This window comes from Chlorocebus sabaeus, chromosome 15, assembly GCF_047675955.1.
Source record: "Chlorocebus sabaeus isolate Y175 chromosome 15, mChlSab1.0.hap1, whole genome shotgun sequence".
In the NCBI taxonomy this organism is placed as follows: domain Eukaryota; kingdom Metazoa; phylum Chordata; class Mammalia; order Primates; family Cercopithecidae; genus Chlorocebus; species Chlorocebus sabaeus.
In genome coordinates, this window is record NC_132918.1 from 56383762 (window position 1) to 56399708 (window position 15947).

The 15947-nt window shown below is 38.2% G+C and overlaps 1 protein-coding gene across 19 annotated transcripts in view; it reads right to left on the reverse strand.

Moving 5' to 3' along the window:
- Positions 1-1378: 1378 nt before the first annotated feature.
- Positions 1379-15947, reverse strand: part of CEP63 (centrosomal protein 63) — a 71784-nt gene continuing 57215 nt past the window's right edge. For 10 of the 19 annotated variants that reach the window (XM_038002849.2, XM_038002848.2, XM_008009054.3 and 7 more), the window contains 9 exons: positions 15344-15577; positions 14900-15039; positions 13721-13858; positions 12011-12125; positions 10930-11127; positions 8921-9007; positions 4936-5141; positions 3855-4134; positions 1379-1907 (listed from right to left, as the gene is read on the reverse strand). In XM_038002849.2, the coding sequence (XP_037858777.2) occupies positions 1749-1907; positions 3855-4134; positions 4936-5141; positions 8921-9007; positions 10930-11127; positions 12011-12125; positions 13721-13858; positions 14900-15039; positions 15344-15577 (1557 nt within the window). In that variant the 3' untranslated portion in view covers positions 1379-1748. The remainder of the gene's footprint in view (positions 1908-3854; positions 4135-4935; positions 5142-8920; positions 9008-10929; positions 11128-12010; positions 12126-13720; positions 13859-14899; positions 15040-15343; positions 15578-15947) is intronic. The other 9 variants (XM_038002853.2, XM_038002851.2, XM_008009058.3 and 6 more) reach the window with 3 other exon arrangements.

Sequence of the window (15947 nt, forward strand, 5' to 3'; positions counted from 1 at the left end):
GAAGTAGTCTGGATCAGGTGGTAGAAGTGCAGGAGGGAAACGGTTGGGTCTGAGATAAGATTCTCAGGGAAGATTCAGGATCTCCCAAATGACTGGATATGCAGATGTGGGTAAGGAAGGAATTATCAGCAACTCCTAGGAACAGGCAAACATAATGCTGTGTCCTGATATGGAATCTTAGCAAGAGGGAGAATAAAGAGTTCTCTCTTAGAAACAAGATGTTTGTCAGACATCCAAGTGAAGACATCACATAAACAGCTAGGTATCTAAGACAGCAGCTCCAGGAGAGGTCAAGATTAGTAATAAATGTAAGGGTCACTGGCCTATAAGTGGCATTAAGAGCTTGAGATTGGAATGGAAACTTCTAGGGAAGAGAATGCTGAGGGAGAAAACCTATGACAGAGCTCTAGGGGGCCCTCTGACTTACAGGTTAGAAGAGGAAAAGCCATGAGATGGAGTGGAGGATGAGGTAGAGATGAAACCAGAAGTTCCAGGTCTTAGAAGCCGAGAGAGAGTCCAGCTGTGCTGAATGATGCTCAGATGCTGATTAGGTCACTGGTGAACTCAAGAGCAAGAAAGCAGTCTGGAGATGGAAATGGTGGTGGAGAGGGTTAGGAAGAGAACTGCGGTGGGGCGAGGTGAGAAACTGGAAAGAGTCACTGCAGACACCTCTTTTCAGAAGTGTTTGGGTGAAGGGAAGCAAATAAACATACAGAGCAGTAGATAGAGAGGTATAAAAAAAAATGAGGTTTTTTTAAAAAAGGGGAATTAACAGGATGTTTTATGCTAATGGGAAAGATCCACTAGAGAAAGAGGATTCACAAGGGCCATACCCTCAAGGTGGCAAGTACACTACACTGACCTGTCTCATCTGTAACTGCACATTCTAGTTCCTTTGCTAGATCTATTTCCTGTGATTCTCAGATGCTGGCATCTTTCAGGGCCCCAAACCCAGCCTCCTGCTCCTCTCTCTCTCCACAGCCTCCCTGGTGGATCTTACCAACTCCCATGATTTCAAATGCTTCTGGCACATCAACATCCAGATCTTTATCTCCCATCTAAACTTGTCCTCAGCAGTGCAGACGCTGAAGATTTATTTCCAATGGATATTCCATGGGCACCACGCATGAAAGCCAGTCCCTTGCCTTCCCTGCCTCTCTCCTCTGCATGAGTGCTGAGCAAGAGAGGACTGCTTGCTAAGGTTCTTTAGCCTACCCCGCTTATTCACTGCCAGCCTGACTTTACACACCACCAGCCCCTTGGCTAAGAGGGGCTACCAGCCTAGTAAATAACCAGCCCAGTTGGATGGTAAGTGGCAAAACCAGTCTATCAATCCAGGTAAGTTTGACCCCTAAATCCATGCTTCTACACATTTCCCTTAAAGAAAGTTCCTGCAGTTACTTTATTTTCAACATGTATCATAAAATCCTTATTTCAATTAGTACACAGCTATTCACATTTAAGTCAGCAAGATAAGTATCACTTTATGATAATACATATTCGTATGAGAAAAAAGTCTAGCAAAGTGGTTTATTCTCACAACTTATCGCTGGAGGAAGTCCTTCAAACAAACCAGTGCAGAGAAAATGCCTATCAAAAGTATTGGTTTTTCAGCTTTCTTCACCACTGCTTTAGATGTATCATTTTTATAATTTTATCTCTTCATGTTTTTAAAGAGCTGCTACTTCAAATGACAGTAACTCTTTGGTGTTTATTTTTATTTCCAAGATTGTGATTTTTTTAAGAGGCTACTTTAAGGCTGTGAATTGTCTCACTGTCTTTTCACTCTCTCTTTTTAGTTCTTCAATATGGGCATCCAAGCGCTCTAGAATGTGATGAGACCTCAGTTCCTCCTCTTCCAAAAATCTAGTAGCTATTGAACCAAGGGGAGAAACAGGCAAGGAACACTGGAAGAGAGACAAATTTTGACATGTGTAAATAAGTAGAATATTATATTTCTAAGACACACTGTTCATGACATTTTCTAACTAGCAATATTAAAAGGTGATTGTTTTCCTTTGAAGAGACTTTTTTGGTTTTCATCCTAATAATAAGAGCAATAAACGAACAAAACTCAGTAAGTTCTGTAAAAATTAACACAGATCTGTCCCTTTCTGACCCAAGTTGTAATCATGTAAAGTATCATATATTAGTTATTGGTCTGAAGAACATTTCAGTTTAGACTTATATATCCTTCCATAGTTAATGCCTATTATTTCAAACTCACTTTAAAAACCTGAGTATGTCACTTTCATTTTAAAGCACAGAAAATTTAACAAAAATAAATTAGATGCCAGCTAAAATCAATATTTTTTCTCCTCCAAATTTTCAGTCCACAGTCCCTTATCTGAAACCCTTGAGGCTAGCGATGTTTCAGAATTCTGATTTTTAGAAAGGTAGTACAGAACATATGCCATATGCAGTCAATACTCATTCACAACAACAGTCGTTGTGTTCTATAAAGTCACCCAGAACACTGAATTAGCAAACACAGAATTTTTGGCCCAGGGAAATATACACATACAACAAATACACACACACACATACACACACCCCACACAGAGAGTACAATCCTAAATCCTAGAACAACTCATTCTGGTGGATTCTGTGTTTTTTATTTCACATGAGAGACATGAGGATCAGAAGTGGTAACTCTCCTGAGGCCGCCCCACTAACTGGTGCCAAGGCTGGGATTCAGACTCTACCCATTCCTCTATCTGGCGTGGAGCTGAGCTTCTTCCCTACACTGCGCTGCCCCATCCATCTCCACCCTCTGGTCACCTCCGCATAAGCAGGGACAAGAAGGCCGAGTGCTGCCTACTTCAACCTTGGCTGAGATTGTGCAAGTCGGCACTCAAATTTTTGGCCACTCTGTATATGTCCACGAATGACTGTGGAAGTGCTGCACATACTGATTTGGGAGTTATAAAGTTTAGGGAGTAGACAAATTCACAAATACAGAATCTGTGAATAATGAGGATCAACTGTATTACCCCAGTGGAGTCTGAGGGAACATCCCATAATCAAACACATTGATATTTCTGAAGCAAAACACATGGATATTCACACTAAGTGGAACAGAGAAAGTCTATACAAATTAACACATCAGTTCAGGCCAGGGAAAGTTTTGGTGCCAAAATAATTTTGCTGCTAAACTTAGGAAGAAAGTGAAGTGAGGACTTATTTTGAAAAATAAAAGAAAACCTTTCCATGGATTTGGTGGCACATTAATAAGTCAAAAATACTGCACTTTCATGGCTATACGGCTGCAGCTGGTGACAGGAAATGAAGGGCCCATGGCAAGTGCTTTGGTGCAGAAGGCAAAAAGATGGTGCAGGCTGCACAGCAATGGAAGGAGCAAGGGACCGGCATGGTGTCCAAGGCACATTCTGCTCTGAAGGCCACCATCTGTGACACCCAAGCCATGCTCTGCACACATCAGAGGCACACACTTCCTCCACCTCTGAACTCCCTTTCTCCTTTCCAGCAGCTCCTCTTTTCTTCCTTCACTGCCTGTGCCTCAGGACTATGTTGGCACCCAGAGACATTTCTTGAACTAACCATTCCAGAAGAAAATTGAGCATCTCTTAAAAGGGCAGGAAGGGAATTTCCAATAAGTGTTAAAGACAAATGAATAACTATAACACATTTCAGAACATTTTGAAAAGTAGTCTTGGCTGAAAGTCTCTTCATAAGCAAAAACTGTATGACAGGGATATACCTGAAAATAATGAAGAGTACTTATGATAAAAGAACCAGTAAGGAAAAAAAAAATCACCCTCTTCACCCTTAAAATAAAAAATAAAATCAAACTAAAAAACTAACAAATTAATAAGATCAGAAAGTTTCCATACCGAAGACATAAACTCTTCTTGGTCATTCATACTCTCAGACACAGTGTCAGAAAAATTGGCTTCATTTGTATCTAGCGCTGAAGGCAAAGAGTGACTTTTACACAGAGAGTAGGAAGTCAAAGACCTGGTGGAGCTGCAAGGGCTGATTTGAGGACTCAGGGGGCTTAGCACCCTAGACATGGGGTCTATACTATCCGACGCTTGTCCTCTTGGAGAATGAAGACCTGTTTTGTAGTGCTCAGTCTTTATTCCATCATGTCTGTGCTGGCCATGGGTTGGCCTGGATGGTAGATTAGAAAACAAAACAAATAAAAAATTGTAGCAACTTTTCTCTCTCCAACAGAAATGTAGGAAATTTGCTTAAGCCAACAGCCTAATTAATAAGGCTAGAATTTACAAAATGAGCAACCTACTGAGATCAGGTGTTCTTTCATTCATTCAGGCCCCAAATATCCAATCCCCACTACCAGGTCCCTGCCCTCACACACTTATGGTATAGCAAGAAAGACAAACAAGCTGCCAGGTAATCTAGTGTGGTTAGTGCTGGGACAGGAGAAGTGCTGTGCACCTAAGAAGGCACCTAACCTCACTAGAGGGTTGGGCTGGTGTAGGAGTAGAGGTGAGCGTGTCAGCGAAGGCTTTGGGTAGGAAAACATGTAAGCCATATAGTATGAGCTGAAGCCAGGTGGCTTTTCACTGAATGCTTATTTCTTATGGTAACAGCCTATAACAAACTGACTAAAAACACAAAGGAAGCTGTTTATAAAAAGCCATATTCTACTTCTTATGGGCAAATGGGGTTGAAGAGGTGGAAGGCAGCATGAAAAGTCTCAGGTAATACACATGTTGTTTACACTGACATCCAGAGTGTACAAAACAAAAGCTTTAATGAAAATGCTATACACCTCCCCCACCCATTTTTTAACATGATCATGGCTTTACTTGTGTACACTATACTTCAGAATTAAACATGGAGTCCTTTGATGAAGATTTAATTTCTGTAAGTCAGAAATTATTCTCAAAGAAATGAGAATTATATTGTACCAATACACATTTTAAATAAACTTTCAAGAAATTTTACTTGAACTCTGTATTCTTGAACTCAGTTGTTCTGCTGTGTGTTGGTTTAAAGATCCTGTCATTTTGTTTTTTGCACATCTGAGTAGAAATCTCCAGCTGAGATTTGGTATTCATCAAATCTTTCTGTAGTTGTTGATTTTCAGACACTAATTTATTTAATGCCTCAATATAATTCTCCTGGAGATCTGCTAGTGAAATCTCTTTTGCCTAATAAAAAAGAATACTAGAGTCATTTAATCTGTACAAGAATACTTGTGATCTGTGATAATGCTGGTTGGAAATTTCAGTATTTTTTAGTTGTAAGTAGTTAATCTATGGCTTTAATTTAGAAAAAGTGAAGATTTGTTTTTAGGCCTCTAAGACTAACAGAGATAAAGAATTCTTCAAGTAAATGCTGGTAGAACGCTAGAACCACAATGGGCTTCCTTGTGTGACAAGGAATTCCAAGGAGGTGGAGGAAGGATGGAACCAGGATGGAGGAAAGTTGTAAGAGTGAATCAGAAACAGGGAAAAAGAAGGAAAATAGCGGCCATGTTTCTTCTGCAAGAAGGTGAAGGTTGAATAGCCCCAGAATACCAGTGGAAGAAAACAGAGACCTAGTTCAAGGAAAGAAATTTGAACAAAAAGTTCTGAGAAAAAAATCTGGCTGGCAGGGAAACTTTAAAATAAATACTCTCTAATATTAAACACTTTTCTACAACTTTGATATCTACTCATATATAAATTTGGACATGATAAGGCAGGATTCAAGTACATAGTGGGAATTACTATTGTGATCTGGTATCATATATTTGATTGCTTTTCAATTCGAGGTGTTTCCTGGTAAGACACTACTTGAAAAAATGGTAGTCTGGGTGATTTTTTTTCTGATGACAAAATATTTTAATTAGTATTATGCAAAGTTATGGTAATCCTTGGAGTTTAATACCATGGTTAGCCTGGTCTTTTCTGCAAAAAAAAAAAAAAAAATTCTGAAAGTAAGCTCGTCAAGAGTGGTCTAACAAATATAATTTTCCTAACAAAAACATAAACTTTAAAATATATCTGTGAACTATCTGTGTACAAGTAGTGACTAAGAGCTACAAAATCTTTCAACAAGTTGTAAATGCCAGATAAAATACCAGAGAAGAACATCTGCAGGACATATGAGTTAAAATGAAACTATTATCAGTTTTTAAAACATGGTAAATAATGTATTTTATCAGAGCTGTTGCTTTCATTACTAATTAGGTAATTTATTAAAATAGACATTTAACCCAAACATTCATTTGTACAAGTAACTTCAGCTTTCTACATGGTAAAATGCAAAAGGGCACTTTCTAATAATTATTCTTCATAATATGTACAACATATTCACACTGTATGTAATTTCAAACCTAGAGAAAGCTTAAACTGCTGACACGGTTTTCACCAGTTTGATGTCTGATATCATTAAACATACTTATTAAAAAATGATGATGCTTACCTTTGTTCAGGTATGTTTTAAAAATTTCTCTAAGTTATTATTTTATAAACAATTACTATAGATAAATGAATATGAAAGGTAATATGAAAACTGAGTAGCAAGCACACATCTAGCTGTGTAAAGAAAGAACAGTATTACCACTATTATTGACAGCTGGAAGTTTCAGGAGAAATTAAGCTGAACAGCATCTCTGGTCATGGTCTGGCTAAAGTTCCCCAAGAGTTCTCAATTCTTAAATATGAACAGATAATCACTGCATAAGAGTCTCTCAATCAAGTACTGCCGAAACCTAAGCCTTTACAGAATTCTGTGGTGTAAATCAGTTTAGTTCTTAGAGTTCTCCACTACTAGCTTAATATTGGCTTTATTAGGGGATATCAAGTTCCCTCCCTCCCTTCCTTCCTTCCCATCTTCCCCCTTATAAAATGTTTAGCTATTGTCTCCTCTCCTATTGTTCCCAACCTTGTGGATTTGTGCTTTAAAAATAAATCCTTTCATGATAGTTTTAGAGGGATTTGAGGATACAGCAAGATTAGATGAGTGTTTTCACCTGCCACCTTCCATGATAGCGTAATATTCATAAAATCACAAATTAACCACTGAAATAAATATTTAGTTTATTTCAAAATTTTGGACATTGCAAACAATACTGCAATGACCATTTTATGCACATTTGCTCCTAGAGAATGGATTCTAAGGGAATGTAAAAAGATAACACCATTCTGAAAACAATTCAGCAATGACTATCAAAATCAGAAACACACACGACCCAGGAATTTAGAGGCTATACGTATTTACGCATTTGATGGATATTGCTAAGCTGTCCTCTAGAAAGGCCATATCAATTCACTTTCTCATTGACAGTGCAATCAATCTGTTTCCTTACATCTTTCTAACATTGGCTATATATTAGTTTTTAAAGGTTATTATCAAACCAATTAGTAAAAGAATGTCTATTTATTTTGTTTTATTAGAGAAGTTGAACAGTTTTCTTTATTTACTAGATATTTATATTAATTCTGTGAGGTATCTATTTACATCCTTTGCCTATTTTTCTACTGGATTATCTTTTCCTTATTATCTTTGTAGGGAATTTTTATGTATTAATAATTTACATTAACCTTTTGTCTGATTATAAATTGTTTTCTCCCTATTAGCCTTTTTTAATAGGGCCTTTTACCTTCCAGAAACTTCACACTTTTATGTTGTAAAATCCTCTATGACTTCATGATGTTTGGAGAATCTTACCCTTCTGAAAGATTACAAAAATAGTCCCCCGTTTTTCCATCTGAAATAAGGTACTCTACAATAGTCTTTTGCACATTCTTCCACCCCAGTATCCACAATCCTGGATTGTGAAATTAGAACTTTTCAGAGCAAACAGGGAGCACCTTGGAATTATGTATCTTTTTGGAGGAATACTCTCTGGAAATCCAGGAAAAAAGCAATTATACAATTTTCAGACATTTGACCTACACCAAGAAAAGATGGGTCAGAATAGATGAGTCATTTCACAAATTATAGGAACTTTGTAACAAAATAGTTAAAAGAGCATCTATACTGTAACTCACTGTTGGCTAATCATGTTCTCTCTGGTTTCACAGAAGCTTGTATGCATTTCTTACCCTTGCTACTAGGTTACTCTAGTCTCTTAAAGGCTAGAGTAATTTGAGTGATTGCAGCTGATCCAAAATCTCTCTTAAAGGCAAGAATGCTATCTTATTCATCCTGTGTTCATTATAGCACCTACTAAAAGTTCTTGAATATAAAAGATTCTAAAATATTTTACTATGTGAATATCTTGCAGAAAAAAAATTAAAGCTAAATTATTTTAAAGACAATATACTTTCTAAAAAGATAACATAAACATAATAATCAATAACGATAATAATAAAAATACCACCATCTAGCATGTATTGCATACTTACCAAGTGCCAGGTACTATGCTAAGTCCTTCATATACATTCTTCCAACTAAGAACACAGACTGTAGGTATATTTTATCACATACATAATATAAAAAAAACCTTTGTGGCCGGGCATGGTGGCTCACGCCTGTAATCCCAGCACTTTGGGAGGCTGAGGCGGGCAGATCACCTGAGGTCGGGAGTTCGAGACCAGCCTGACCAATATGGAGAAACCCCGTCTCTACTGAAAATACAAAATCAGTCGGGTGTGGTGGCGCTTGCCTGTAATCCCAGTTACTCAGGAGGCTAAGGCAGGAGCATCGCTTGAACCCGGGAGGTGGAGGTTGAGCCAAGATCACGCCATTGCCCTCCAGCCTGGGTAACAAGAGCAAAACCCCGTCTCAAAAAAACAAACAAACAAACAAAAACCCTTCCTGCTGCTGGAGTGGAGAGTCATATTTTGCTCACTTCCAGCATTTTGCCTTCATTTCCTTGAGAAAATTTCTGCAAAAGGATCTAAGTTGATCTTAACTCTCTGTTTATAATGTTAATATTTACAAAGTAATTTTTTTTAAGGCATGGATAGTAGAAAAACTTAAGTTTCTATTTATGTACCTCATGTAAACCCAATTCGAATTTCATCACCATTTCAGAAAGATGACGATTTTCTAATTTGAGTGACTCCAGCTGATCCAAAATCTCCTGAAAAGGGGAAAGCAGAAAAAAATAAATATAACATGTAAATCAAATGCATCTTACAAAATTTTCCACATGGAGTTTTCATTAGGCTAAGTCATATTCTTCATTTATATATAAACATATATAAATATACATATATATATATATGGACTTTCTAAAAAGACTTATAAGGTGTTATTAAGGTGAATGAACAGGAATGGGATGAAGATATCATTCTAATAGGATAAATCAGGTGATAAAGCAGCAAAGTTTCAATTCACTGGTAAATCCCTTAAATCCCTACCCATTCTCCTGTGTTGGACTCCTCCAACTTGGCGTCTACCTACAACGTCACATGGAATTGTACTTTATTCACAAAATAATAACTTATTTTCAGTTCTCATTCTCCTTAGCTTTTGTGCTTAACCATTCCCATTTGAAAATATTCCTTCTGGCCAGGCACGGTGGCTCACCCAGCACTTTGGGAGGCCGAGATGGGCGGATCACGAGGTCAGGAGATCGAGACCATCCTGGCTAACACGGTGAAACCCCGTCTCTACTAAAAATACAAAAAAAAAAAATTAGCCGGGAGTGGTGGCAGGCGCCTGTAGTCCCAGCTACTCGGGAGGCTGAGGCAGGAGAATGGTGTGAACCCAGGGGGCGGAGCTCGCAGTGAGCCGAGATTGCGCCACTGCACTCCAGCCTGGGCGACAGAGTGAGACTCCGTCTCAAAAAAAAAAAAAAAAAAAGAAAATATTCCTTCTTTCCTTGGCTTGGCAAAAACTATCTGATTTTCCTCCTCACTGCTCCCTTTTTTTAAGCTTCATTCCAACATCTTTTATACGCTAAATGAGAAGTATCCTAAGTTTGGTTTCAGTCACTTCTCTTTTTATGCTATGCATTCTCACTATAATCATTAAGTCTCTCAGGGGGTTTCAAATGTCACCATGAAGAAAGGACAGCCACAGCTAAATACCTAATCCTGATTTTAATCTTTAACTCCAGGCCCTCTGTGGAAATGACTATTATCCACACAAAATTCCAGCCTTTATTCCAAACAAATGTGTTAAACCAAAGTCCTCTCCACCAGTTTCCCCAGTCTGTGTACTTTTCACACAAATTCATCATCCTTCGCCAAACTAGATCCCTGTCTTTTCTCTATTTAATTAAAGAGCGTCACTTTCCATCAGTTGCCTAAGCTTAAATCCTGTGGAACACCATTTCTTAACTCTGCCTACCTCACCCTCCCTGCCAATCAAATACAATGCCCAGTCATTTTTACCAGCCCAGTATCTCCAGAATTCATCCATTTCTCTCTCCCTCCCTTACCCACTGCTCAGGCCACCATCTTACCACTGTAACAGCATCTGGGTGCTCTGTCTCCCTGCTTATTCTCCATTTAAAGACCACTGAATTTTACTCCTGCTTGTGGCCATTCCCTACTGACCTCAAGGTCACAGTATAACTCCTTTATGTGGCTAATAGAGCCTTTCAGCAGCCAGTCCCTGCTTTCCAGTCTCATACCTTCCACTCATCCCACGTGTACTCTAGTTTCAACCACAGCAAGCGTGTTCTACTATCTCTTAGAGACCTCTGTATTTTCCTGTGCCTGAAATACTTTTCCTTCTCCTCACCCAGCTCGCTCCTAACTTAGCTTTGCTATCACACCTTCTGGAAGGCCTTTGCAGCGAGTGGTCTAGATTCAGGCTGCTTGTGATCTCTAGTGACTCTCATCATACACCACTGATATAGTCACTTTACTTGTCTGTGTCTACTCTCACCTCTGCACCACCCTCACTAAACTCTCTGTTAATCAGCATACCCTCAGCTCAAAGCAGGTATTTAATAAAAATTCACTGAATTAAATATTACGAAAATTATGTCTTTAATCAATTCCATCTTTAAAACAAATTTCAAATTTAAAAAAGTTTTTGTTCGGGCTTCACCTTATGCTCTACTGCTTTTTCTTCTGCCTTTTGCATCTCTGCTTTGAGTCGCTTTTCCATGTCTGAGGAAGAACCTTTGGTGGAAGCAATAGAGATATCTCGCTGATGTAACTCCTGAGTTAGATGGGAGATTTCCATCTTCATTCCTTCTAGTGCAGAACTGTAACTTTGTTCACCCTGTAAAATCTGTTCTTTCAACTATAAAGAAAGCAGAAAAGAAAGCACCAAAAGAGAAAGCATTTAGATAGAATAATATGTTACCAGCTAATAAAATAAAAGCTTACCTTATCTCAAGACGTTAAATTTCTCCTGAATTAAATCTGCAGAAAAATTAGCAATTTACCAAGTTGCATATCTGTACTGAAGGTCAGGTGGTTATACCTACAATCATTTATTATACCTCAAAACAGGGAGAGATGGGTTATTCAAGTGCTGAGGACCAGAATCAAGGTCCATGCACACTATTTAGAGGACAGTACTTGTGACCTTCATTCTTTTTTTTAGTTGTGAATCTAAAAGTTTTGCTCATATGGTATCTTGGTCCACAGGATAACAAACAGAAAGAACAAGAGGAAGAAATGAGCTAGAAGTAATCTTCAAGAAGTAACAAAAAATACAAAACAACAAATAGGACAGTTAGGACCCACTCATATAGACACAAACAGCTCTGCATACCTCAATAGCTGACAAGGATACCAACCACATCATAGCACAGGAGACAATCCATAAATACTATGTTTAGGCAATAAGAAAATATTAAATGACAGTTCATATTTTTTTGCAAACACTAAGTGTATGTCTTTTAGAAAACCTTTCATTAAGACATGTTTAAAATAAAGTTTTTAAGTTCAAAGGGAACAGCCTTCAATTATCTTAAAAATATTTATTGGGCATCAGGGGGATGCCAGAGAAAGAAGGCACTTTCCCTATGCACATTCCATGTACTCTTCCACTCCTAAATATCAAGTGGCCCCTTGAACTACATTTTTCTCTCATTAAAAATAACCCCTATAATCTCCAAACCCACAGCTCGGTCCATAAACACATACAATTTTGCAATCCTAGGTATGCATATTTTTACCTTCTTAATCTCTGCTCTGTATTCATTGTTATGTGCTTCCATCCTCTTTAATTCTTCATATTTTTCCATTAGTTCTTGACTCAGCTGTTTACATGTTGCACTCACAGATTCCAAACTGTATGACAAAAATAAGATCCCATATTTAAAACAAAACCAAAAGCCCGAAACCTATAAATTGGACTATATAATTTACATTCTTGATGTCCAAAAGATATCCAGCCAATATCTTAAACATCACATCACTCATTTAAATATTACTAAAAAGCCAATCAATAAAAAAACTGTGATAAAAATGTAAATTGTTGTCCCAATGTCAAAAATAATAAACTTAATTTTAGTCAAATGGAAGAGTACACATATACTTCAATGATAACAAAGATTATCTCAAGTACTCCAAGTATTCCAAAAGGAATAAAGCAGAAAATATGTGTGTGTATGTATGTTTGTGCATTTAACATGTAGATAAAAGAAAATACTGGTTTCCAAAACCAGAAATAAATGTAAAAACAAAAAATGTATTACTTAAAGATAACTTAAAAAGTGTAAAATGATATTTCTCTTGTTGTTTGCCTAAAGGTTAATAGTTCATGTTAAAAGTAATTTTATCTTTTACATACAGAAAATGCCAGTGTACAAATGATCATGAGTCATGTGTTTAAAACAAAATATCACACTCTTCCCAATCAAAAAGTTGAGAGGTACGAAAAACCAAAAAAAAAATTATAAGTATGACAATGACAAGAGTTTAGGTAGGTATGGTATAGCATTAGTCAGGATTCAATTAACGCCCAACGAAGTAACAACACCACAGCAGAACAAAAAGGAGGATCACCATGTGTCAACTGTTACCCCTTCCTACCCTGCTTCCAAGGTGGCAGGGAGGACAACCTAAGTGAAGGGCTGCTAAACAGGTGAAAGGTAAAGAAGTAGAGTCAGTACAGACAATTCTTTTGAAGAATTTGGTCTTAAAGAGAAGTACAGAAATGTGGAAGTAACTTGACGGAGATATAGGATTAAGGGATGGTTTTTCCCCCAGATGGGTGACGTTATAGCATATTTTATACCAGTGGATATAATTCAGCGGAGAGAAAGAACTTGATGATGTAGAAAAGAAAGGATATAACTACAGAAAAAGGACACAAGTGGAGTAGTTGGTCTTAGAAGTGCAGAAAGGCACAGGTGTGGGAAGACTGGTAGTTTTGATGACAGAAAGATTAAGAAGTTCTCCTTTAATTGCTGCTGTCTTCTCAATGAAATAAGAACTTAGGGCAGGGTGTGGTGGCTCACACCTGTAATCTCAGCACTTTGGGACGCTGAGGCGGGTAGATCACCTGAAGTCAGGAGTTCAAGACCAGCCTGGCCAACATGGTGAAACCCTGTCTCTACAAAAATACAAAAATTAGCCAGGCGTGGTGGTGCACGCTTGTAATCTCAGCTACTTGGAAGGCTGGGGAGGAAGAATCGCTTGAACCGGGAGGCAGAGGTTGCAGTGAGCCAAGATCGTGCCATTGCACTCCAGCCTGGGTGAAAGAGTGGGACTCCATTTCAAAAAAAAAAAAAAAGAAATAAGAACTCAGGCCGTTTGTGGATGCTAGAAAAAAATCTTATTTTTTTCACTGTGACTATTATATTCATTTACTTTATCAATATGATGATCAAAAATTCATTTTAACAACTTGAAATTTTTGAAATGTGTGTATAATTATGTACCTGCCTTCAAGACGAGTCACCTCTGCCTGCAGAAGTTCCTCACTAGTATGGGTAAAATTCAACTGCGAGAGCACACTGTCTAAGTCCTCCTGCCCTTGAGAGGTGTACTTCTTTTCTGCCAGAGATTCTTCCCGTAGCCTATGGAAAGACATAGGATGACTGTTAAGGCCTTTATCTCTGCAAACACAAACAATGCACATCTAGTTTGTGTTTCCCAACCATTTTTGATAAACTCTTTGGAACTCTTCAGTTTGTCCCCTGCTTTATAAAAAGAATATTGGGAGAGGAAAGACAGTCAAGAGATGCTAAAAGTTATAAAAGCAGCAATTTACTCCCTTCTTAACTGGGATTTGGCCTATTTTTCAAGGGAAAAAGACAAAATGGCAAAATCACTTCAGTGACACTTGAAACCCTGTACCAAAAAAACTGAAAAGTTACAGGAGAATTCTGGCAAAAATAAAAATGTGCACCAGACTTACATCAAGCAAGAGGGTTAGCCCAATGGCTGGCTGCTATTATTGATAAGCAGCTACTAATCACGACCTACTCCACCAAGAAAGTGAGGCCTCCAGGAGATGTGAATGACAATTCCCTGCATGTTTGGATTTTCCCCAAGCATGCAAACTGACCTTGGCTTCTAACTTTCTAAACATGAGAGTCTCTGTTAGGGATCCAAACTGGTGGCAGAAGAAAATTAACCACACAAAATTTTATAACACTTTAAAAACCTAACTCAGAAGTTAAAGCCAATTAAGAAAATCCACAATACGATCAAACATAAAATTATGAATAGGCAATATTAAAACCAGTGCTTGGACGGGCGTGGCAGCTCACACCTGTAATCCCAACACTTTGGGAGGCCAAGGTGGGCAGATCACCTGAGGTCAGGAGTTCAAGACCAGCCTAGCCAATATGATGAATGGCCATCTCTAAAAATACAAAATACTAGCCAGGTATGGTGGCGTGCACCTGTAGTCCCAACTACTTGGGAGGCTGAGGCTGAAGAATCGCTTGAACCTGAGAGGTGGAGGTTGCAGTGAGCTGAGATTGTACCACTGCACTCCAGTCTGGGCAACAGAAGGAGACTATCTGAAAATAAAATAAAAATAAAAATAAGCCTAGTGCTTAATGCCTAGCCATTAAGTGGCTAAGATGAATAATATTTAAGATTAAATTTACCTTATAGCTTCTACAGCATGTTGAGTGTCAGTTGCCTTTACTTTTTCTTGTAACTTCTCCTTTTGCATTCTTCCCTCATGGATGAGATTTTCTTGAGACTGAAGAGCTGCCCTTAATTCTCTCTTTTCTTCCTGCAGAGCCTGCGAAAAAGTCAAATATGATTGTAATTTTCCTTCTATTCTTTTTTCTTCCTGCAGAACCTGTAAAATACCCAGAAATTTCTAAGCCAGCTATTATTACAATTTTTCTATTTCATAAGAAGCCAGGAAGTCAGACTATAAGTTATGTAACAGTCACAATATTAACAAAACTATCAATATGTGATCCATCATTTATAAAGCAGGGAAGAAAGTATAGATTGTAGAACCTAGTTCTAGCTTAATAACACTCTCTTAAAACACACATACACACGCTTCCCCCAATTACAGTGATTTTAAAACAGACCTCTAATAGTTTTTCAGATTCCCTCAGTTTTTCTTCTTTTTGCTGCTGCTCCTGCAGGACAGTCATACTGGTTCCAACCAAGTCATTGACCCTCATGGTGAGGCGCTCTATTTCCAACTCATTGGCACAGATAGTGTCATTGGCCCGCTCCAGTTTACTGCTTAAGTGTTGAATTTCTGATTGGCTGGAAAGTTCCACAGACTCTAATTTCTGTTTCCGATTGGCGAGCTGAGCCTAGAAACACAGACTATCAATCAATAGGTAAAAGGGAAATTATAAAATAATCAATGAATAAGACTAAAATGAAACTATTATTTCCATAGAAGCATAAAGCACTGGCTCACTAAAATATATATACATTGAGAAGGGGTAAAAAAGAATTGAGAGGCTGGGCATGGTGGCTCATGCCTGTAAGCCTAACACTGTGGGAGGCTGAGGCGGGCAGATCGTTTGAGCTCAGGAGTTGGAGATCAGCCTGGAAACATGGCGAAACCCTGTCTTTATCAAAAATTGGCCGGGTGCGTGGATCACGCCTGTAATCCCAGCACTTTGGGACGCTGAGGCAGGTGGATCACAAGGTCAGAAGATCGAGACCATCCTGGCA